The sequence below is a fragment of the Oreochromis aureus genome, linkage group 12 (assembly GCF_013358895.1).
Source record: "Oreochromis aureus strain Israel breed Guangdong linkage group 12, ZZ_aureus, whole genome shotgun sequence".
Taxonomy (NCBI): domain Eukaryota; kingdom Metazoa; phylum Chordata; class Actinopteri; order Cichliformes; family Cichlidae; genus Oreochromis; species Oreochromis aureus.
The window spans coordinates 34,576,630-34,600,802 of NC_052953.1; the positions used below are offsets into that span (position 1 = coordinate 34,576,630).

Sequence of the window (24,173 nt, forward strand, 5' to 3'; positions counted from 1 at the left end):
ACTTCTATTACTGGTTTCAAATTTAGATTAACACTTGTTGGGAGGCTTGTATTTGCGTAATGTTCACATGTCTTTTCTGCTCTGTGTGCAGAAAGAGGTGTTACGTGCAAAACACAGCAGAGAATCCCACACTAAGCTGAAATGAAACAAGTGCATATAAATTAGTTGAATAACATGGTGACTAGAACACCAGCTTTCTGCTAGCTTCCACCTCATGTAAGTAGAGTCATTGAGCTGGATCTGAATCACATCCTGTCCTAAATGCACTACCCTTATCGATGCAGTTTGCTAACCAAGTTTGCTAGCACTAGCTGCTAACTTATCACTCAACCTTCCCACCCATATATTGCTACCTTTGGTTCACAATGCCAACATGGTACAGGCCACAATGCTAAAAACTTGAAAATCCAAGTTGACAAACCAGTGGTCATGCATATACAGTTTATGGGCATAATGAATGAGGAAGAACAAGGTAGGTAGGCTTATATATAGTTAATCATTATAACTATTGCTGTATCCATACCAATAAAATGGTTAATGAATAATTTCCTAACATTTTGCACATTAATAATAAGCAGATCAAAATTTAAAGAAAGTCCAAAAAATCTGTCATGCTACTATTTTCCAGGTAACTGTGCTTTGTTAAGCCGTTATAAGCTACATAGATAGCTAATATAATATAGCTAATATAGATTTATTTTTTGAACAGCAGTATGTTATTTGGATAGATGTTTGTTTGTGATACAGAACCGGTGATTTTGGCCTGAGTGGAGTCCTTAGGTGCCGAGGGAAACAGCAGCTCTTCGTGCTCTCCACCAGACAGAGGTCCATACTTGATGCGGTAGTTGTCGACCTGAGCACGGCTGTTCTTCCACTCAAGAGTAATGCTCTCGTCTGTCAGCTCCACTGTCTGCAGGTCTCTGGGGGCGTCCAGGTCTACAATGCAGAAATATACTTTAGATAGATGTAACCTTACCCTGACCCAAACGTAAATGGATTTCTCATTTATGAATAAAGGAAAACACCAAAACCTCAAGTGATTGTTGGGGCTTTCTCGCTAATATTTAAAGGTAAAGTGCCTTGAACACATTTTTGTTGAATTATGGCTTTATGATACGGTAATTATTTTTACAGTAATAAACTATTATTGTGGATTGCAATGGGCACATTATAAATATAGCTGCTGGTAAGATCCATTAGGCTAGGTGAGCAGAATTCTCTATTTCATCCATTAAGAAAAAGGATATGTTGTGCACCACATGTACTATAAGACTTGTTAGGAGTAGCAGTGTATTCCACATTCTTGGTCCTGGTCCTATTGCATAAATTATTATCTTTTTTTTGGACATTTTTAGGTTCATGTCAGTACTGGTGGAATATAGCCACACATATAATTATTTTATCATCATATTATAAAATAGCAGTAATATATAATGGATAATAGCAGACATTTCATGCATTAACTCTCTGAGGTCTAAATCATCATCAATGATAACCCTAATGTGTCAGAATAACAATTTTTTGTTCCTTTTTAACATTTATACATTCCAAAAAAAAGAAAAAAAAATCTTCCACATATTCACAATCAGGGTGCAAAGATCTCTTCTCTACATATCTAGCAGGTATGCTCATCTTTAAACTTAAAGTCTGGACAGGGACCAACGTACGATAGATACTGATCATTTTGAAATCAGCCTTTACTGTTTTGAATGAAATGATTCATCCATGGATGGATCGACTGCAAGAAAGACTCACATTGATACTAGAGTGTTGTATACTGTACAATTCTAATAGTGCAGTGGTAACATCGGGAACTCAATGGAACTGTGAAAGACAACATTGGAGACTAAATCAGAGGCATTATGAAGTGTGGAATATCCAAAGGTGATACACTGTCACCACTGCTGTTTTGCAAAGGCCTCAGCCTGCTAAGGAGTGGAATGACCATCCACCACCTCCTTATCATAGATGACGTCAAGCTGTATGCCAAGAGTGAGTGAGACATCAACTCACTGAACCAACTCTCTTGGATCTATATTGATGATATCTGGATGTCATTCAGCTGTATAAGCATGGCTGTATGGTCGCAAAGAGAGGGAAGATAATTCGAACTGAAGTGGTGAACTTGCCAGTAGTAATAATAATAATAATGCATTGGATTTATATAGCGCTTTTCAAGGCACCCAAAGCGCTTTACAATGACATTATTCATTCACGCTCACATTCACACACTGGTGGAGGCAAGCTACAGCTGTAGCCACAGCTGCCCTGGGGCAGACTGACAGAAGCGAGGCTGCCATATCGCGCCATGGCACTGGCCAGTTGGCTCCATCCAGTAGTGGACATAACATGCATCTACAAGTACCTCGATCTACAAGTATCACGATTCATGCTAACAAGAATCGTGATTAAAATGCAAGAAGGCCACTCGCAGCCAAATACTTCCATACTGAGAAGTAAGTGCCTTACCTTACTCAGTGGTAGTAATAAGATCTGAGCTATCAGTACATATGCCCTGCTGGTCATCAGATACCCACTGACAGAAGGTGGAAGTGGCTGACATCAAGAAGTCCTACCAGTGCCTAGAAAAGGCTAGCTTAAAGGACAGCTCAGAAGCTCTGGTCATGCCACCACAAGCACAAGCTCTAGGCACCAGATGCAGGCAGGAGTCTACCACAGCCAACACAGTCCAAGTTGCGGGCTGTACAAAAGTGCCCCAGAGACTTTCCAGCACATAGTAGCAAGACATAAGATACAAGCTGGGACAGTGTATACATATACTGAGAGGCACAACCAAGTGGCTGGGATAGTGTACAAAAACATCTGTGTTACATATGGGTTAAAATTTCCTAAGTCCTGTTGTTCTCAAGCACCTGGGATAAGGTCCCGTGGGACTTTAAATTCCAGAAAGACATAGTAGTGGGTTGACAAGGGGCAGAAGACTGCAGTTGTGATGAATGTGGGAATCCAAGCAGGGAGCAACATCAGGAAGAAGGAGGATGAAAAAATAAAGAAGTACCAGGGCCTGAGGGAACAACTGGAGCAGATGTGGAAGGTAAAGTCCAAAGTGATCCCAGTTGTAATAGGAGCATCAGGATCTGTAACCACCAAAACTGGAAGAGTGGCTTCAGCAGCAGCGGCCTGCTGATCTCTTTGGTTATGATGTAAGGAAATGTTCTGGGGGATTTGAAATGGGCAGCTCATGCAAAATAAAAAATAAATACTTCATAAAAAATAAGGGATTCCACATGGAAAAATGGTCAGATTTTTCAGGAAGTGATGTCAGAGAGTGGAAAACACTAAAAGGAAGTTATTTCTGGTAAAGGTGTTAATAATAATGTTTAATGCAATGGGCAGTTGTAATTCTTTAAAACTGCATGTCTAAAACAATACGAAGCTCCCTCCATGTTATTTTTGGTAAACATTCTTTCTGACAAAATGAAGAGTTGCAGTACTAATTCATGAACAAGAATTATTTTGTGTTGTAGGCGCACACAGAGTATTCAATACTGAAGTCTACCTGGAGGGGTAGAGGCATCAAACTAAATAATGATTCTTCACTTGGGAGGATATTTGTTTCTTTGAGGAACACACACATCCACATCACACCATCACTGATGGTGTGATGTGTGATGTCTTACCTCGTAACCTCATAACCATATAACCGTGAGTCAAGAATGTGCCGCCCAGTAACCCAAAAAAATAGCATAGCAGCTCATTAAAGCTCAATGTAAAGATAAAGCCTGACTGTTTCTCTTCTAGGGAGCATTTCATATCACAACATTTTAAGGATTTTAAATATTCTCCTACAGACAGCACGCACACAGTTGTTACAATGTTACCTGTAAGGAAGGACTCATAGATAGGAATGCTGGTCCGTTCTCCCCTCCGCGCTGTCAGAGACACCTCGTACTCTGTGTCAGGGGTGAGGTTTCCCAGGTGGTACTGGGTGTCAGCAGAGGTCAGCTCCACCAAAGTGCGATCAGCGGAGTTCAAGCTGGGCCCGTAGGAGATGGTGACCCCATCGACCTCAGCCACAGGCTGGAACCAGGTCACCAGCGCAGTGGTGTCAGTCACATCACGAACATTCACCTGGCTCGGGCCATCGATCACTGAAGAAGAGGTAACAATGTCATTAGTAAAACTCAGTTGCTGTGTGCCACATATGAGGTAAGAACAACTTGGACAATGTCCTAACTTGAATCACTTGACATTTTCCCAAGTTAAAATGTAAAAACAGCATTTGTGTTCAGCAAGAATTTGTGTATGAGCAGAAAAAGACATTTTTCATGACGGTCATATCTTGCTCTATTCATATCTTGCTGACCACAGACCTTGAAAAGAGGAAGTTGAGGGGCTTGAATATCATCATTTCAGTAATGCAGGTGCTGAAAATGTGTCACCTTGTTTGCATTAAAAGGTTATTCAAACTATCAATTCCCAGCTCCATGAAGGGTGCCTTTTCACTGCTGCTCAAATTGATTTGTCACAAGTAAGCAAGTTTAGGAAAGTCAAGCCGCTGTGTGGGGCTGATAAAATGAAAAATCTGCATTTGAGCTTAATACTGATTTGTCTTCTAAGGAGACTGTGAAAGTGTCGTTTGAGTGTCATGGTACTATTCTTCCGGGAGGCCAGCTGCCCTCTGAGTCTGACTGCTTGACTGACTGGTGCCTCCTACACATGGTGGGTTAGGTAGGAAGGGGAAACAGAGAGGGGAGAGCTGAGCGATACACTTCATACAATTAGCCCTTCAGCATGCAAATCCCAGAGTATGTGCCTGCAAGCTGGCATAATGGGAGACATTAAGAGAGCCTGAATGACAAGAAGAACACCAGACCTCATAATCCATGATGGTGTTTAACACATGTATGCTTAAGAACATGTAAGACATATAAAACATGCATTCCATTTTATACTGTGTGTGTGTGTGTGTGTGTGTGTGTGTGTGTGTGTGTGTGTGTGTGTGTGTGTGTGTGTGTGTGTGTGTGTGTGTGTGTGAGAGAGAAAAAGCTTTTTAAATATAACAGTTGAAAAAAATGTCATATGTATTTATCCATTCATTTATTTACTTCACCACTTATCCTGTTCAAGGCCCCAGGAGCCCATCTCAGCTCTGGCAGGGTGTACCTGCCCCCCCTTCAACAAGGTGTTTATGCAGAAAGTGTAAACATAGAGAAACAGCTACAGTATTTTACTTTCCTCTAAAGGTAAAAAGTGCCTATCTGGGCTCATATCTTCATGGTAGCACAAAAGGAAGCACATAGGCTAACCCATAGGAGGCTCTTGTTTGCAAGAAGTCCACATAAGTGCCCCAAAGGACAATACTGTTGTTGGAGGTTGGAAGTTCTGACCTGATTTTCATGCATTTGCACACTGTTATTAACAAAGTATTGACACACAATATTTACCTTTGATGTTTCTGTTTGCCACTCCAATAACACTAGTCCTGTTACTCACATGTAATTAATATTTTTACAACCCAATTCTTTAGGCTCTTCTAGAAAGATGCACTACGACACCTATACAATTTTTTTTGCCAATGAAGCTTTTGTTTTGTTTTGTTTTGTTTTTTTGTTTTGATTTTTTTAACTCGGTACTGTTAGATAACAGTGATAATAGCGAAATCCCAGTGAAACCAGATACGTCCAGGTCTGAAGTAAAATTCATTTGCAGCAGCTGAAGTTAAATAATCACACAAAACCATCTGTTTGTTCCATTAATCAATTTGTACAATGAAAATTCACATTCAAGGACCCTAAAACTCCAGAAAAAAACCTTGATACGTCATAACGATGATGGTATTAGCCATGATTGTATTTGCATACCAGCAGTAAATAAACAAACATGTCAAGTGCCATTCATTAAAGTTAGTGCTGGAGCAGACAAACTCCAGCCTGTTGAAATTGCTTATTGAAAGAGAAATCTCTCTGGGGTAACTGATCGCACACCATGAGTTTAGGTATAAGTTTTGGCTAGGCTAATACTTTGAAACATTTTAATCTATCCCCCAGTCAGGACACCTTAAACCTCACTGTTGGTTGCTGGCTTCCCTGCTGATGAAGTCACAGTTACAACCCTGTTTCCTCATTTTACATGATCCTCAGGCCTGATCCCCTCAGAGTCGTACAAGCCTTTTGGGTTTTTAGCTAGATAAAGTCAATAAAGCAGACATCTGAAAATCCAGATTACATTTTACTGCCCGTACTGAACCACAGAAGTGTAATGCTATCTAATGAGCTAACCACTCGATGCTGACATGTCAGGATATTTCCAGTATATTCTGGCTACAACGACAGATAACCCAGGAACAAATGAACGTATATTGAAAAGTTTTGCATTTAACTGTGACAACTATAAATGACAATTGTGATCCCTATTTCTGTATATGACACTGTCTGTGATTTTTAGGACTAAATGTTAAAAAATTTGCCCAGGCTTAAAATACAAAAAGTATTTAGAAATTGAAATACATAAACATCTTTCAGCTGAGATAAATCCTTTTTATGCCAATTGGCTTCAGAAAATCCTGATATGATATGAATGACATGATGACAATTTCATGCTTTTAATTAAAAGTAATGTATGCTATACGTGCACATGTTTAAAAAGCAAGACCATTAATAGAGAGGTTAGGGTTTGTGCAGTATGGTTAATGGTTTTCTTTTTTTAAATACATAGAGGAGCCTGTTATAAAATGAAAAATACTTATGTGTCCCAGATTTGTATGAAAAACAAGTGTGCTGCAGCGGAGATTTAAAAAAAATCTGCAAACTGAATATATTATGCAATAGAAGTATTGCAGTTAGCAAAGAATAATCAGCCAGTATAAATGTGGCGACTCACTTGTGACGACATTCTTGGAGGCAGGAGGCCCACGTTTGTTGTTCTTCACCACCTCCAGTTTGACCTCGTACTCCTGGCCTGGACCCAGGCCCGACTGCTCAAAGGTGGTCTCCGGTCGGCCCAGGGAGTTGAGAATCTCACCGTCTTCCTCTTTCTGCCAGCACCAACAAAAAATCCCCCAACAAAAACCCCCCACCAATCAGCACCCACTACAAAGACTAGTCCTGGCATCACGCCTAAAGCGAAAGAGGGAAAAATAAACCAGTCCGATCATACATAAAAGCATTCTGGGTGGCAACTGAATTTAAGAGTTGACAGGGAATTTGGTTTAATAGTATTGAACAAGTCCAAGTAGCCCTGTTTGGAAATGTTTGTATAAACACTCTAAAAGGAAAATAAAGTGTTAAACAGAGACATTCACTCTGTGCTTTATGGTCACTGGAGCTCTCAGGACTTGCTAACAGTTTTAACTGCTGTGTTTTTGTCTTCTGGCGTGGCTATAACATTTTCCAAGAAGATTCTAAACTCCATCCTCAAATATGCACATTAGGCTCTTAATGATTGGTTTCCTCTGGTGGAAAGTGTAAATAATTGCTTAACTACCACATGGAACACATGAGGTCAGGTAGCAGAACTAACCGTGTTTCTGAAAATGAGGTTCCAGCCATCGAAAGCAATGTCCAATGGATCCCACTGCACCTCCACAGAAGTATCCCGCACTGACTTGAACTTGAGACCCTCAGGCTCAGGAAGATCTGTGAGGGGAAATATGATAACACTCTTACGATTTTTCATCTACATTTATACTAAAATATGCATTTTAGAATCTTACACTTACATGTTGCCACCCTAGCAGTGACGGGAACACTCTTCTTATTGCTGAGCACAGCATAGACACTGATCAGGTATTCCACTCCAGGCTCGAGCTCCCTAATAGTGGCCTTCTTGTGGTCCCCAGGCACCCTCATGTCCAACTCTAGGCCCCCAGAGGCCGTGGGCACATAGGTGATCAGGTATTCTGTCACACGCATCTCATTTTCCCAGGATACGTCTACCGTCTCTGGGGTGACCTCCACCACTGTTAGGTCATTAGGTGGTGACACTGCAGAGAAACACTGAAAATCACTGATCTGCATCAACGCTGAAAACTTGTTGACCTCCAAAGTCTTTTTGTTATGTTACTCCTCACTGTCTGCCGTGCTATTTGTGGGTGTGACAAACACAGTGTAAAGTGCTCTGTGGAACGAATAACTTTAACCTTTTTATATCCACGTGGATACTGGTGGCTCACAGCGGAGTGGCTGTAGCTCAGAGGTAGAAAAGGTCATCTACTAATTGGAAGGTGGTAGGATCCCTGGCTGCTCTAGTCTGCATGCCTATGTATCCCTGGGCAAGATACTCAATCCCAAGTTTCTCTCCAGTATGTTCATCAGAGGATAAATGTGGGTGAGTTTTAGATAGCAAGGTGTAGAAAAAGGTTGTATGAATTGGCAAATAAGGATGTTGTATAGAGTGCTTTGACTACTCCAGTAAGCTAAAAGGCACAATATAAGAACCAGTCCATCTACTGTTTCACCTAGAGCTTAGTTTGGTTTGGGTAATGTACACTTTTTTGGGAGGGATTTTTGCCTATTTGGAAAAAATGTACCACCATAATGTGACACTTCATTTGATACACCATGTTCTAGTTTTTTGAAATGTACCTATGTAGCATTTGAAACAAAACCCAAACCTAGCTGGGTTACTGGGGATCAGAGAATTAGCTGGCTAGTTAGTTAAAAATATTCTGTAGTATAATATTATATAATAAGCTCAAGTTATTCATGCCTAGGTATTAGCTAATGAATACCTGTTATCTATTGCCTTCTTCTCCAAAGTGTTAATGTAATCAAAGTAAATATCCATTATCTGCTACCCTTAATTACGTTCTACTGCACTACAAGTTCTTAAAGTAGTTTTAAAAAGAACAAAGAAAACAAAATGAATATATACAAAATATTGTATTCTTGTTTTTATTTCCATAATTCCATTCTGAGGTTTTTTCAGTTTTAGTTATGCCTATTTTGTAATCCAAAAGAATTGTTATTATTTCTAAGTTATTTACTAAGTTTCAGTCATCCCGCCTCCCCTGTGTTCCCTGTGTCTTGTTGTTAAGTCTTTGTCATGGTGTTAGATGTTCCAAAGTTTAGTTACTTCCTGTTTTATTTTGATATTCTCTTCTCTCGTGTTTGTTGTATTTAGTTTCGATTCCTTTGTCTTGATGTCCCTAATTACTTTCTGCTGTATAACCTGGTGTTTTCCATTTCTTTCAATAATTCTGTGTGTATTTAAAATGCTGTATTTAAGCCATTTGTATGCCTTAGTCCTTTGTTGTGTTGTACTGTTTATCTGCCTGTGTGTTTTCCCTCATTTGCTCCATTTTGGCTTTATGTATTTTGTTTTTCCCTGATTTTGGACTTTCAGCCTCACCTTAATAAAAGCTTGTTTTTTGTTACTTTTTAAACTGTTTACATTTTAAAACTTCCTAAGTTTAATCCTAACATGAAACTTAGGAAGTTTTTACCAAAGTATTTACTGCCTGGCCTAAACAGATGAACATAAGTAAAAGGCAACAGCAGCATACAGTTGATAGGTTTTCCTCGTACCTCTCTTTCTCCTCTTTCTTTTTTACTTTTCACACAGGGTATTGTGTATTTCACTCTTACAGTTCTTGTAAGTTTGTCCTTTTTTGTTGCCCAAATCTGCAAAATTCAAATACTAGCCCTCTATGTTTTGGAGACAGGCAAAAAGGACTGCTTTGGAGAAAAAAAGAAATATTTTTTGGTCCATGTCAGAAAACCGTTTTTCCATCCAATGGTTAGAGTTATTATGGTATTTCATTATTTTAATTTATAGCATTATTGAATTCAAATATACAAGCTTGATGCCTACTTTGCGGTAATGTAAGCTGTGGTGTAACCAGAGCTCTTTAGAACTTTAACTACTCTCTCTGTGCAAATTCAAGCTTCACCACTAAAGAGCTGATTTTTAACCAGCAGCTTCCAAAACCACATTTAAACATTTTTCCATGTGACTTTATATTAGCTTGGGAAAAGATAGGTAAGTTGGTTGTAATGAGAAATCATCATCCACAAATCGAAAATGACATTCTTGCCAATGTAAAACAGTGATTAAAACATAACAAGGCTTTGTCCTAAGGGCAAAAGTTGCCTTAGAAACATGAATAGAACCCATTAAAATGAATAATAATTCACTGGAACTGTACAAGATTATTTTTACTTGATAAGATAAGAAAAGAAGAGAGAGTGTCTTAATAAAAAGAAGGCAAAATTAGGCAAAATTACTTAAAATCTGACTTAAGTGATTCTGTTCAGCTATTCTCAGAATATCTCTGGATAAAGTGTTGATTATAACAGCAATGCACCAATCTATAGTTGGAAGATGTGCGATAACCAGTGAGACTCCAGTCCTCTATAACAAAAAATCTGGCATGTTACTCCCAGTCACAGTAAATTACTTTGGTACTGGTGATAGCTTTTACAAATTAACCAATTCAATTAAATGTCTAGAATTGTTTAGATACATGTGAATTTATACTGTCACAAGTCAAATGGCTAAAAGTTTAACATTTCACTTATCTGGCATATTTGGCTAAAAATAAATTCAGATAAGATAAATATTTACCTTGTGTCAGCTTCTTGCCTAGTCAGCACTACATAATCCAATCTAATAAAAAATTATAAATGTAGAAAATGCATATTTTAGGTCCTGCCCACACGAGAAGTGAAACAAATTTACAACTCTTAAACTTTTTTGGTGTAAAGGTTCCTCTCATTAATTAAAACAATTTAAGCCACCATAACTTAAAGCTGCTGTTTTATCCAGTCTTACTTCTCTCTCCCCAACCGGTCATGGCAGATGGCCGCCCCCCTGAGCCTGGTTCTGCTGGAGGTTTCTTCCTGTTAAAAGGGAGTTTTTCCTTCCCACTGTCGCCAAAAGTGCTTGCTCAGAGGAGGTCATATGATTGTTGGGTTTTTCTCTGTATGTATTATTGTAGCTTACAAGATAAAGTGCCTTGAGGTGACTGTTATTGTGATTTGGCGCTGTATAAATAAAATTGAACTCGTGGCACACACTACCAACAGACTAAAAAACCTTATTTAAGTGTATTTTAATGCTAAAGTTTCTGTAATATTACATAAGGAGTCTTTATTTAAGTAAACTACCTATTGTGTAAGGAGCTTGGACTGTACTCCTTTAAGTTTCCTTGGAGACATTTCATCCAAGAAGCTTCTTTAGTTCTAAGGGCAATTGGTGGAGAGTCCCAGATTTTTAGCCCTATGGGAGTGTCCCCAAATGGGTCATGGACCCCCTATTGATCCTCTACCTAATCACACGAACCAAGGTGTGAAAACGGGTGTAGGTCACAATCAGCCAAGGTTCTGAGTTAACCCACTGTGAAATCTAGCCCCACCCTATCATGTGATTTACTGAGGTCAATTGGCCCAGGATGTGAGTGGGCATTAAGGTGGGATCTCAAAACTGGATTATAGATGGCAGACAGTTGGTGTCGTAAGCCCCACCCTCTGTTCAAAGACAGTTGTTCACAGTGGACATAGATGGCTTCTTTCACTCCTCTTTCAAACTATCTGTCTTCTCTTTCCAAAATGTGAACATTGACATCTTCGAAAGAGTGACCTTTGTCCTTTAGATGCAGATGGACTACCTGTTAATCATTTAATCAAAACAAAATCCAACACCTTCCCAAAGACTGTGTTGCCAATGATCTGGTGAATTTTAACAGATGAGGACATAGCTAAAACATTTCCTAACCCCAAACATGGGTAAACCTGCGTAGAAAGTTATTCATGTAGGTAATGATTTTATTAGAAAGTATATATAAACTGTCTTACCCTCTGAGCAGTCCTCTCTAATGAATCCTTCATCACAGACACACACTCCATTTTCACAGCGCCCCTGGTTGTGGCAGTCTGCTGGGCAGGTTAATATGGAGCAGTCTGGACCAGTGAATCCCTCATAGCACACACAGCTGCCATCTACACAGTAGCCTCTGTCTAGGCAGTTCTTGGGACATGTCTTCTCACTGCAGTCCTCACCAGTGAAACCCTTGTGACAAACGCACTGTCCGTTCACACAGTGACCACGGTCCAGGCAGTTATTGGGGCAGGTCAACTCACCACAGTCTTTCCCTGTAAAGCCGGTGAAACACACACACTTGCCGTCCACACACTCTCCACGCCCCATGCAGTCTTTAGGACAGGTCTTGATGCTACAGTCCTCACCAGCATAACCTTTCTCGCATACACACTGTCCGTTCACACAGTGACCACGGTCCAGGCAGTTATTGGGGCAGGTCAACTCACCACAGTGTTCCCCTGTAAAGCCGGTGAAACACACACACTTGCCGTCCACACACTCTCCATGCCCCATGCAATCTTTAGGACAGGTCTTGATGCTACAGTCCTCACCAGCATAACCTTTCTCGCATACACACTGCCCATTCACACAGTGGCCATGGTCTTGACAATTGTTGGGGCAGGAGAGTTCACTACAGTCTTCACCTTGATATCCTAGGTCGCATACACATTCTCCATTAATGCACTGTCCCTTGTTGCTGCAGTTGTCAGGACATGAGAGGACTGAACAATCTTCACCTTCAAATCCGGGATCACAGATGCACTTCCCATTGAAGCAGTGACCTTTCTCGCTGCAGTCTTTGGGGCAGGTGAGCTTAGAGCAGTCCTCGCCAGTGTAGCCAGTGTGGCACACACACTGGCCATTCACACAGATCCCTTGGTCGTTACAGTTGCCTGGACAAGTGAGCTCACCGCAGTCCTCCCCAGTGTAGCCCTCTTCACAGTAGCAGGTACCATTAATGCAGCGTCCTCTATCATAACAGTCGTTTGGACAGATGAGTTCAGAACAGTCGAAACCCGCCCATGGATGGTCGCAGATGCACTCATCATCCACACAGCGTCCACGACCCAGGCAGTTGTTTAGACAGTTGGTCTGAGAACAGTCCTCACCAATAAAACCATCTTCGCAGAGGCAGGACCCATCAACACAGTGACCATAGTCACCACAGTCAAGCAGACAGAGCTCAATGCTGCAGTCATCCCCACCAAACCCCTCAAAGCATTCACATTTGCCATCTACACAGCGGCCCTGGTCCTGGCAGTCACTGGGGCACTCAGGTTCAGTGCAGTTGGGGCCCTTCCATCCAGGCTCACATACGCAACTACAGGTGTCAGTACTCCAGTTTCCGCGCCCGTTGCAGTAGGGCTTTGAAGACACTTCACCTGAGGAATGGCAAAAAGGAGAAGGATTTCTTTTTAAACTATTGCAAATGTGCATTACTCAGTTAGTCTTGTAATAATACTTTTTGCAAAAGTATGAAACAAACAGAAGCTACATGTGAAGTCTAAGTAATTGAAGCCTCTGCACAGCAAACATGGCAGAAACACTGACATCATCTTCTGAACAAGAAACATTAACATCATTTTAATTTAATGAAGAAATTAAATGCACATGCCATTTGTTTAAAGTAACAATGTCTGATGACTAACTTGGTTACTAAATGGTTATGAACAGATGGCCATACAATATACAACCTGGAAACAAAATTGTAGTTATGACTGACAAGTCAGTGCTGCTGCTGCCCCATATCACAAGCTCCTTCTTTAACCCCTTTACCACCCCAACATCCACCTGAAGTCAGGGAAATAATTACTCATCACTCCCCAAATAAATATTATATTAGTAGGGAGATATAAGCTCAAAGCTCAAAGCACAGGTACCAAACTTTATTTATACTCTTCTGCTCTAAATATTTAACTCAACCATAAGTTGTCAGGATGAAACTGAATTTCACACCTTCACACCTATGGGCAATTTTGACCATCTCTGAAACGGAGATGTGAAAGAGAATGGATGGATGGATGGATGGATGGATGGATGGATGGATGGATGGATGGATGGATGGATGGATGGGACACTTCAGTAGATTGTAGATAGATATGTTGGGGAACATGGTGGCTTCCACAAACTGCTGCCCACTCATATGGATTTTTATTAGATTAGTTAAAAGAGAATTACTTTTTTTTAATCAAATAACCTCAAATAATTATTGAGTGCACCTTTAAGGACAAAAGCTTTTTCTGTGCATTTTTGCCGATGTTTATTAAAATACCTGTACACATGCGGACAGAGCCTATATGTACAGTAAACACACTGTCATTATAACACTTCTAATTACAGTGAGTGCATATACAGTAACAGATGTAGACTTACCTGTAACTTGAGCTCCACAGCAACCTGCTCCACTGGTGCACTGCTCCCTCAGACTAGACAGCTCTGACTCCAGCATCTCTAACCTGCTCAGGATAGCCTTGATGTCTGGCAGCTGGTTTTCACAGCCACATGCCTGCTTGGGGATATTGATGCGATGGGTGAAAACGATCTGATTGTCACCATCCATCGTGTGTTCCATGTGCTCGGTGTTCTGCATCTCCATCGGGACGGTCTTGTGCTTGAGGTCAGTACCTCCTGGTGAGTCAAGGTCGACAGAGCAGAGCGAAGTGGAGGGGACGTTGATGTTGTAGACATGGTTGAAAACTACTGGCTGGTCAGGATGGGGCAGTGTGAGGTTCTCCTGGGTTTTCTTCGGCATCAGAGCCTCTCTGCGATGGCGGATGACATTCCTGACAAGGCCAGCAGTGGCAAATTGGAGGATGAGGGCCACAGTTAAGAAGCCCAAAAAGAAACCTCTTATCCCCATGATGACACCCTGCCACTGCAGCTTATGAGTCTAGTAGCAAATAGGTATTCCCTTCCAGATTCCTATAGGAAAGAGCAAGTACAAACAAACAGAGGATCAATTTTGAGAAAGAAATTAGGTTTGGCCCATATCTTTATTACATTCACATGTAAAAAACCATGTATTTATACATGTTTTGCATTCTCTCTGCTGCCATTCTTGATAGAATAAACTAAAAAGTCACACAATTGCACACACATACATCTATACATTTTTGTTGGCTCAATAGTTTGTATTTTAAGCTACACCTCCCTTAGCCAGGTTCTTCTGGAGGACTCATCCTCTTTGTCCCTACAGTCACCAAGTGCTTGAGGCTTTTTTTGCTTGTTTGACAGAAATATGATAATAACACCTTTTCTCCCCCTACCTGCCTCTAACAAATTCCCATCTCTATTCTTGTTGCTACCTCTTACCCATTTTTGCCCTTCTGCTCTTAATGGAGGAGACATACACCCTGTTGTTTCCAGGGGAGGATCAAGAGTGGCAATTACAGCAGGGCTGGCGTGTGACCTTAGGGATCTATGTGAAGCATTCAAGGAGACAGCCTGTCATGACACAAACAACCCCAATAACACCTGCACCGTGTAGAACCACTTCTATTCCCCCCAGCCCAGAACACAAACCAAGCTGACAGATTAATACTGGTGTATAGCTAAACCATCTGTGGTCTTTCTATAAAAGCACAGAGGGTCTGGACGAACTTCCTTTCCACTCCCGCAAACCAGCAGGTCAGCATTCCCGGAGCGCTCCCCCTTGAAAGCCAACTGGTTTTCTTTTAGTTCTGTAACTTGATTCTTAATGCTTCTGAAACATGATTCTTTAAAAAGGTCTGCTGGAAAATGTGCTGAGTTTGTGGGATTGAAACAACAACAACAAAAAATCTGTTTATGGCTTTGATCTTGAAAACAATGTAGGACTCTGTAGTTTTCTCTGGTCCCCTCCCCAATCAGACCAGGAGTGACATGTTTAGCCGCATGTTCTCCTTAAATTGCTGGCTGTCTGAGTGGTCTCCCAGAAACGATGTGGGCTTCATAGATAATTGGCAAACCTTCTGGAGGAAACCTGGTCTTGTTAGGAGAGACGGCATCCATCCCACTTTGGATGGAGCAGCTCTCATTTCTAGAAATATGGACCAATTTATTAAACTCCCCAAAATATGACTATCCAGAGTTGGGACCAGGAAGCAGAGTTGCAGTCTTACACGCCTCTCTGCAGCTTCTCTCCTCCTGCTACCCCCAAAACCCATCTCCATTGAGACTGTGTCAGCTCCCAAACAGACAAAAACAAACTAAAACCAGCAATAAACAACTTAAACATAAAAATCACAAAGAAAGAACAATACAGTATCCACATCTGAACCAAAGAGTAAAACAATGAAATGTGGATTATTAAATATTAGGTCTCTCTCCTCCAAGTCTCTGTTAGTACATGACTTAATAATTGATCAACAAATCGATTTACTCTGCCTTACAGAAACCTGGTTGCAGCAGGATGATTATGTTAGTTTAAATGAATCAACACCCCGAGTCATTCTAACTACCAGAAACCTCGAAGCACAGGCAGAGAGGGGCGGTGTGGCAGCAATTTTTCACACCAGCCTATTAATTAACGAAAGACCAAGACAGACTTTTAATTCATTTGAAAGCCTGATGCTTAGCCTCGTCCACCCCAGCTGTAAAACTCAGAAACCAGTCTTACTTGTTATCATCTATCGTCCACCTGGGCCTTACACAGAGTTTCTCTCTGATTTCTCAGACTTTTATCTGATTTAGTGCTCAGCTCAGATAAAATAATTATTGTGGGTGATTTTAACATCCATGTAGATGCTAAAAATGACAGCCTCAACATCGCATTTAATCTGTTATTAGACTCAATTGGCTTCTCTCAAAATGTAAAAGAACCCACCCACCACTTTAATCACACTCTAGATCTCATTTTAACATATGGCATAGAAACTGAACATTTAACAGTGTTTCCTGAAAACCCTCTGCTGTCTGATCATTTCCTGATAACATTTACATTTACAATAATTGATTACACAGCAGTGGAGAGTAGACTTTATCAAAGTAGATGTCTTTCTGAAAGTGCTGTAACTAAGTTTAAGAATATAATCCACCCACTGTTATCATCTTCAATGCCCTGTACCAACATAGAGCAGAGCAGCTATCTGAACGCTACTCCAACAGAGGTCGATTATCTTGTTAATAATTTTACCTTCTCACTACGTACGACTCTGGATACTGTAGCTCCTGTGAAAACTAAGGTCTCAAATCCAAAGTACCTGACTCCGTGGTATAATTCTCAAACACGTAGCCTAAAGCAGATAACCCGTAAGCTGGAGAGGAAATGGCGTGTCACAAATTTAGAGGATCATCATTTAGCCTGGAGAAATAGTTTGCTGCTTTATAAGAAAGCCCTCCGCAAAGCCAGAACATCTTACTATTCGTCACTGATTGAAGAAAATGAGAACAACCCCAGGTTTCTCTTCAGCACTGTAGCCAGGCTGACAAAAAGTCAGAGCTCAACTGAGCCAACAATCCCTTTAACGGTAACTAGTAATGACTTCATGAACTTCTTCACAAATAAAATTCTTATCATTAGAGAAAAAATTACCAATAATCATCCCACAGATGTAATATTATCTACAGCTACTTTTAGTACCATTGATGTTAAGTTAGACTCTTTTTCTCCAATTGATCTTTCTGAGTTAACTTCAATAATTAATTCCTCCAAACCATCAACGTGTCTTTTAGACCCCATTCCTACAAAACTGCTCAAAGAAGTCCTGCCATTAATTAATTCTTCGATCTTAAGCATGATCAACCTATCTCTAATAATCGGCTATGTACCACAGGCCTTCAAGGTGGCTGTAGTTAAACCTTTACTTAAAAAGCCATCTCTAGACCCAGCTGTCTTAGCTAATTATAGGCCAATCTCCAACCTTCCTTTTATATCAAAAATCCTTGAAAGAGTAGTTGTCAAACAGCTAACAGATCATCTGCAGAGGAATGGCTTATTTGAAGAGTTTCAGTCAGGTTTCAGAGCTCATCACAGCACAGAAACAGCTTTAGTGAAGGTTACAAATGATCTTCTTATGGCCTCTGACAGTGGACTCATCTCTGTGCTTGTCCTGCTAGACCTCAGTGCTGCGTTCGATACTGTTGACCATAATATCCTATTAGAGCGATTAGAACATGCTGTAGGTATTACAGGTACTGCACTGCAGTGGTTTGTATCATATCTATCTAATAGACTCCAATTTGTTCAAGTAAATGGAGAGTCCTCTTCACACACTAAGGTCAATTATGGTGTTCCACAGGGTTCAGTGCTAGGACCAATTCTATTTACATTATACATGCTTCCCTAGGCAGCATCATTAGAAGACATAGCATAAATTTTCACTGCTATGCAGATGACACGCAGCTCTATCTATCCATGAAGCCAGGTAACACACACCAATTAGTTAAACTGCAGGAATGTCTTAAAGACATAAAGACCTGGATGGCCGCTAACTTTCTGCTTCTTAATTCAGATAAAACTGAGGTTATTGTACTCGGCCCTGAAAATCTTAGAAATATGGTATCTAAGCAGATTCTTACTCTGGATGGCATTACCTTGGCCTCCAGTAACACTGTGAGAAACCTTGGAGTCATTTTTGACCAGGACATGTCCTTTAACGCACATATTAAACAAATATGTAAGACCGCTTTCTTCCATTTGCGCAACATCTCTAAAATTAGAAATATCCTGTCTCAGAGTGATGCTGAAAAACTAGTTCATGCCTTCATTACTTCCAGGCTGGACTACTGTAATTCTTTATTATCAGGATGTCCTAAAAACTCCCTGAAAAGTCTTCAGCTAATCCAAAACGCTGCAGCAAGAGTACTGACAGGGACTAGAAAGAGAGAACATATTTCTCCTGTTTTGGCTTCCCTTCATTGGCTTCCTGTTAAATCCAGAATTGAATTCAAAATCCTGCTCCTCACATACAAGGTCTTAAATAATCAGGCCCCATCTTATCTTAATGACCTTGTGGTACCATATCACCCTATTAGAGCACTTCGCTCTCACTCTGCAGGCCTACTTGTTGTTCCTAGAGTATTTAAAAGTAGAATGGGAGGGAGAGCCTTCAGTTTTCAGGCCCCTCTTCTGTGGAACCAGCTCCCAGTTTGGATTCGGGAGACAGAGACTATCTCTACTTTCAAGATTAGGCTTAAAACTTTCCTTTTTGCTAAAGCATATAGTTAGGGCTGGACCAGGTGACCCTGAATCCTCCCTTAGTTATGGTGCAATAGACGTAGGCTGCTGGGGGATTCCCATGATGCATTGAGTTTTTCCTTTCCAGTCACCTTTCTCACTCAGTATGTGTTAATAGACCTCTCTGCATTGAATCATACCTGTTATTAACCTCTGTCTCTCTTCCACAGCATGTTTTTCATCCTGTCTTCCTTCTCTCACCCTAACCAGTCGCAGCAGATGGCCCCGCCCCTCACTGAGCCTGGTTCTGCCGGAGGTTTCTTCCTGTTAAAAGGGAGTTTTTCCTTCCCACTGTCACCAAAGTGCTTGCTCATAGGGGGTCATATGATTGTTGGGTTTTTATCTGTACCTATGAAGCGCCTTGAGGTGACTTTTGTTGTGATTTGGCGCTATATAAATAAAATTGAATTGAATTGAATTGAATTGAATTGAATCTTATATTACATTTGAATATACATGTTTGTTATATGCATGCCTTTGCTAGAAAGGTTTTTAAAATTGTACACAATAAGGTGTTGCCTTTCCATTTCCAGACCCTAAAATCTATCAGGTCATCAGCAATATGTCTATGGTGAGGGTTGGTTTTTGTTCTGGCCACATACAATGCACATTTTTGGAAACCAGATGCTGCACATCAAATCAAGCCAGTCATTTTGGCATTAGTTTTACTGTTGAATATTTTCATATTTGGGTGTTCAAACCATTGTAATTGTATTACAATTGTATTAAATTGTATTAATAGGGGCTGAACCCTTTGTCTAAATCTTTGCTTATTGGTGTTGGTGAACTTGGTAGATGTAAAGAAGTTAAAGCATTTTGTTTCTCATTTTTCTTTTACATGCAGAAATGTAAAGTAAAGTAAAATTCCTGGCCCTTTCAGCAGTTGGAACCAAGATGATAACAGAAAACCACAAATATAGATTCCATGCATAGCCACAGACTCACTACTTTTTGAGGAGTTTGGCTTAGGCTGAGTTTATATAATTGTGCTTTTTCTCCATCTTGTCAGAGATGCTGACACTGATCGTTTCCTACCTTTAATAAAACCGGTGTGTGCCTTGGCTGCTTTAAAGGTTAATGGCAGCAGTTAGCAGTCAACATGAAAATGTCTAGCTAAGCAGACACAAAAATGTGTGATCACAGTGGTATGGAGGGGTTTAATTTTCTCTCCTCTCTCTAGACTTAGTTGCAATGACGTGGGATTCAAGATCATCTTTACTGGCCATTTTCACATCCACAGGGTGACAGTCAGCAGGTAACATTCCACTTGTTCTCTTCATCTCAGCCTGACACATGATTAGGCAAGATGACAGATGAGCTCAGCTTGGAAGGATCCCACAGCTTCACCCCCTACTCAGCCAGAACATTACCAGGCCCATGATTAGACAGACATGGATGAACGCCTCCATGATGGGTAGACTGTAAAAGTTCTAATATGGGAGTGCTGAAGATCTGGGCCCTTAGGGGTCTGAAAGCTCCCCCCACCATCCTCCTGTCTCCACACACACAAGACACTAATACAGTCACACTGCTGTGCCCAAGCATCACAAACTAGGGATTAAATCAACAAAATAGCCAGAAAATTGCTTTGAGTTGCTACTAAGGTTTTAGTTCTGGGCGGATAGTTGGCTTTCTCACTTTGAAGGTTGGCTGCTCTCCACATGGACCTTTAAGAGAAACCAACCCTGAGAGACCAAAGTGGGCTTTGCACAAGCTCTGTGGCTCTGGCAAAAGTTGCCTTTACTTAGAAATAGATGAAGATAAGAAACTTCCACTGAGCCCCTGAAATATTTTGATTTGATCTTTCTCTTCTTAGTTGCCATAAAGTAGTCTTTAATATGAAGCAGAACAATCAGAATGAGGGAATCTGAGTGTGACCCTGAGAAACACAGAGCTGATCCGTCTGTTTGGACTTCCTTCATGGGCACCCTGTGGTCCTGGCACTATGCTAATGCAGCTGGTTGTTGGCACTGTAGACATGGACTTGATACAATCTGCTGCTGCTTTGTTATTCCCTCACTTAGTTTTGCTGTATAGTTAGCTTCTCAAACAGTAACAAAGCTTGTTGCTTGTCTTGTAGTTGAATGAGAGGAGAATTTCACCCAGGGAAACCTGCTGGCGCACAAGCATTTGGTGCAACTGATCTAAATCGCCCCGTTGTGAATGAGCGCTACAGAGACACTTGAAGTTTTATACCTCACACAGAGGAAAACTCTAAACACTTTGGTCGGGGCGTTTTGGTCTGTCATGGTAGCGATTAGTTGTCAAAAAGCTAACAAATTGACAATATTCTATTTTCATTCAAAAATAATCCGTTGGCACAATTTTTCATTCAGTATCATCCAAAATGAATTTGATCACAACCTTGTGAGAGCAAGTGCTTTTTGCTTTTGCTTTGCTGCTAAAAAGACTCATCTCTACAATCTAGCAGGCTGGGAAACATAATAGCTGGTCACAGCAACAAAAACATGATGTGATAATGAGACAAATGTTTGCTTCAGGCTGCTCTTTGCTTTTTCATTTTGTATATCATCCGATTTAGACACCAAATCAACTTGGTCCGTATAGGGCATAATTCATGGCTTGGATTAAAATACACTGTTTCTAGCAGGGATTAACACAGTCAGTCACCAAAAAAGGTAATGCACTTTGTTTCTATTTTTTCTCTCGTTTTTTGTACATACTGTGACGAGAGAGTTCCATACCTGAAGAAGTGGGTACACAAGTTTGAATTTATATTGAATTTTCTCTAATCCACATACGGTCAAACGTACACATACAACCCCCACTTCTATTTGGTTAAACATTCCTTAGCAAGTTGCAACTTGACCGTACACTTTGATAGCCATTGGTGAGCTGTTGACATCACTCTGGCTGGATTTTTGACAACTCTTCTTGACAGAATAGGTAGATTTCATTTAAACTGGTTGGTTTCCTGTCATGAATTTGACTTAAGCATAGTTAACTTGATTGTGGTTGGGGCTTTGGGAAAGCCATTCAAGAAGCTTAATATTTGCCTGCTTTATCTTCATGTGTTCTTCAATTTTAAAGTCTCCTCTTTACTTGTCCAAACATACCTCTTCATCTGACCCTGAATTTTGTCCACATGGGTAGCTGCAAATTTTAGGCAAGCTTGCCGGTGTCTATTTTGGAGCAGAGGTTTCTTTAATGTCATCGTCTGTCATGGTCTCAAGCTACAGCGATGTAAAACATGCTTCACTGTGGACGGTGGTGCTGGTGTTCCAGCAGTTTACAATTCACAGAGGAGACTTGAGCCTTGGTGAACCATCAAGTCTCACAAATATCTGTCACCAATTTCCTCTCACCTTAGTGGGACTGAATATCTTGTACTTATATAGAGTTATTTGAAGTGGTGATTTTAGAATCTGTCATTGTTTACAAATGGCTCCAAGAGACCTTCCCAGTTTGTGTAAATCTACAGTTCTCCATTATGGATCTTCACTGAATTTATTGGACTTTCCCATTGTTCTGAGTGCTGGTCAATCCAATGAGTGCTGTCAAACAAATAATTTTTATGCTGTAGAGAGAAGCTAGTATTTGAAGTTAATTATGATCAGAAACAAGAAGTTAACAAAAAGTTGGCCTTGCTAAGTCAAGATATTGGAGAACTTCCGGCACTAGTTATTGGAAGAAATGAGTGTATGTATATATTCAAGTCTGTAGGTATACATTTAACCTTCCATGTATCAGAGAAAATACAAAATAATTCAAACTTAAGTCTTTTTAAAGTAATAATTAATGGTGTATATTGTATAATCATTCCACCATAAAAAAGAACAGTTAAACTTCTGACTACAACTGTAAATGGACTTGTTATTGCATCTACTCTGTTTGAGCACTCCAAGCATTTTATACAACATGTCTCATTCATCCATTCACACATATATTCACACTGTGCATTGTGTCACAATGCATTGGGAGCAACCCGGGGTTCATTATCTTGTCCAAGTATACTTTGCATCCAGGAATCAAACCACAAATCTTCCACATGCTCCAACTTCTGAGTCGTAGCTACCCCCTATATATAAATCATATAATTTGTGAAGTCTGTACAGTTTCCTCTGAAACAGAATTTGCAGCAAGTTTGGAGTGGCATTTCACTTCAGTATGCAAAGCATGTGGTGACCTGCTGACTTTAACTAACTGCTACAATCTGTATTTTTCGGACATGGCAAAAGCTGGAGCTGAAGCTGGAGCAGACAGAGTGGAGCTCCATCTCTTTTGCCCCGATGTCATTGGCTGGCCCCATCACTGCCACATTTGAAGCAGATCCTGCACTCATCATCTCACCTGTTCATTCACCCCTTATCCTACCTTACACAAGGAAACAAGCCAAAACTGATTGCTTCTGGGCCTGTCTACTACCAATGCATCTCCCCAGCCATTCTTCACTCTGTCATCAGGCTTTTACGCAGTTCAGCAAAACAGCCTCATCGACCATAAAAAGAAGGCAGAAAGAGAAATATGGTGTGCGTCCTCCAAAGCATGAAGTGATAAAATTCTAAAACCTTTTCTGAGAAGAAGCAACAACCGTATCATTGATCAGTCATCGAGCAGTCGACTCAAGCTAGGCCTCCTCCGTGAAATTTATTTCTGTGTTTGATGATTATAACTCATAGCTGTAGTGCTGTCCTCAGCAATTTGGTATCTCTCTCTGGTTGTGACCTTGATGGAAAAACAAGAGTCAAATCAATATCAGACAGCGATGCTGTATGTTGGGGATTTATTCCACCTTGAAGGCAGGTTGATTTTGATAAATATGTTCATTTATATGTCAGCAGGGTTTAGCTCTTTAGTTTGATTTGTGGCTCCTCCCTTTAAATATAGGTAGGATAAAGAGAAAAAAAACATATTATTTTGATTCCCATCAAGGCACCAAGTATCCGTGACTGAGGCCCATTTCCTGGCCATTTTCCCTTATTATATTGTGACAGCATCTCAAGGTGAAAAGAACCCCAGACAATAAGGCTGCATTCAGTTCTTATAGCGACCCAGATCTGTATTCTGTACCAAAGAAGGCAAGCTGAGTTTTTGTCACCAGTGACCTACAAAACTAGGCAAGCCTGATAAATTCTTCAGAAATGAAAAGAAAGCATGTGCATCCTATCAGACCTGTTTAACATGCAGTTCTGGGACTTGATTTGTAGTTGTAGTCATTGAATATTTACAACATTTACACATCAAGTGGGGCACACTGCTTCATTATTCAGTTTGT

General features: G+C 40.5%; 1 protein-coding gene across 3 annotated transcripts in view; it reads right to left on the reverse strand.

Moving 5' to 3' along the window:
• Positions 1–24,173, reverse strand: part of tnc (tenascin C) — a 73,819-nt gene that overhangs the window by 28,265 nt on the left and 21,381 nt on the right. For all 3 annotated transcript variants that reach the window (XM_039621100.1, XM_031734912.2, XM_031734913.2), the window contains exons 3-9: positions 14,155–14,703; positions 11,757–13,163; positions 7,682–7,945; positions 7,483–7,598; positions 6,844–6,997; positions 3,843–4,112; positions 751–936 (exon numbers count right to left, since the gene is read on the reverse strand). In XM_039621100.1, the coding sequence (XP_039477034.1) occupies positions 751–936; positions 3,843–4,112; positions 6,844–6,997; positions 7,483–7,598; positions 7,682–7,945; positions 11,757–13,163; positions 14,155–14,641 (2,884 nt within the window). In that variant the 5' untranslated portion in view covers positions 14,642–14,703. The remainder of the gene's footprint in view (positions 1–750; positions 937–3,842; positions 4,113–6,843; positions 6,998–7,482; positions 7,599–7,681; positions 7,946–11,756; positions 13,164–14,154; positions 14,704–24,173) is intronic.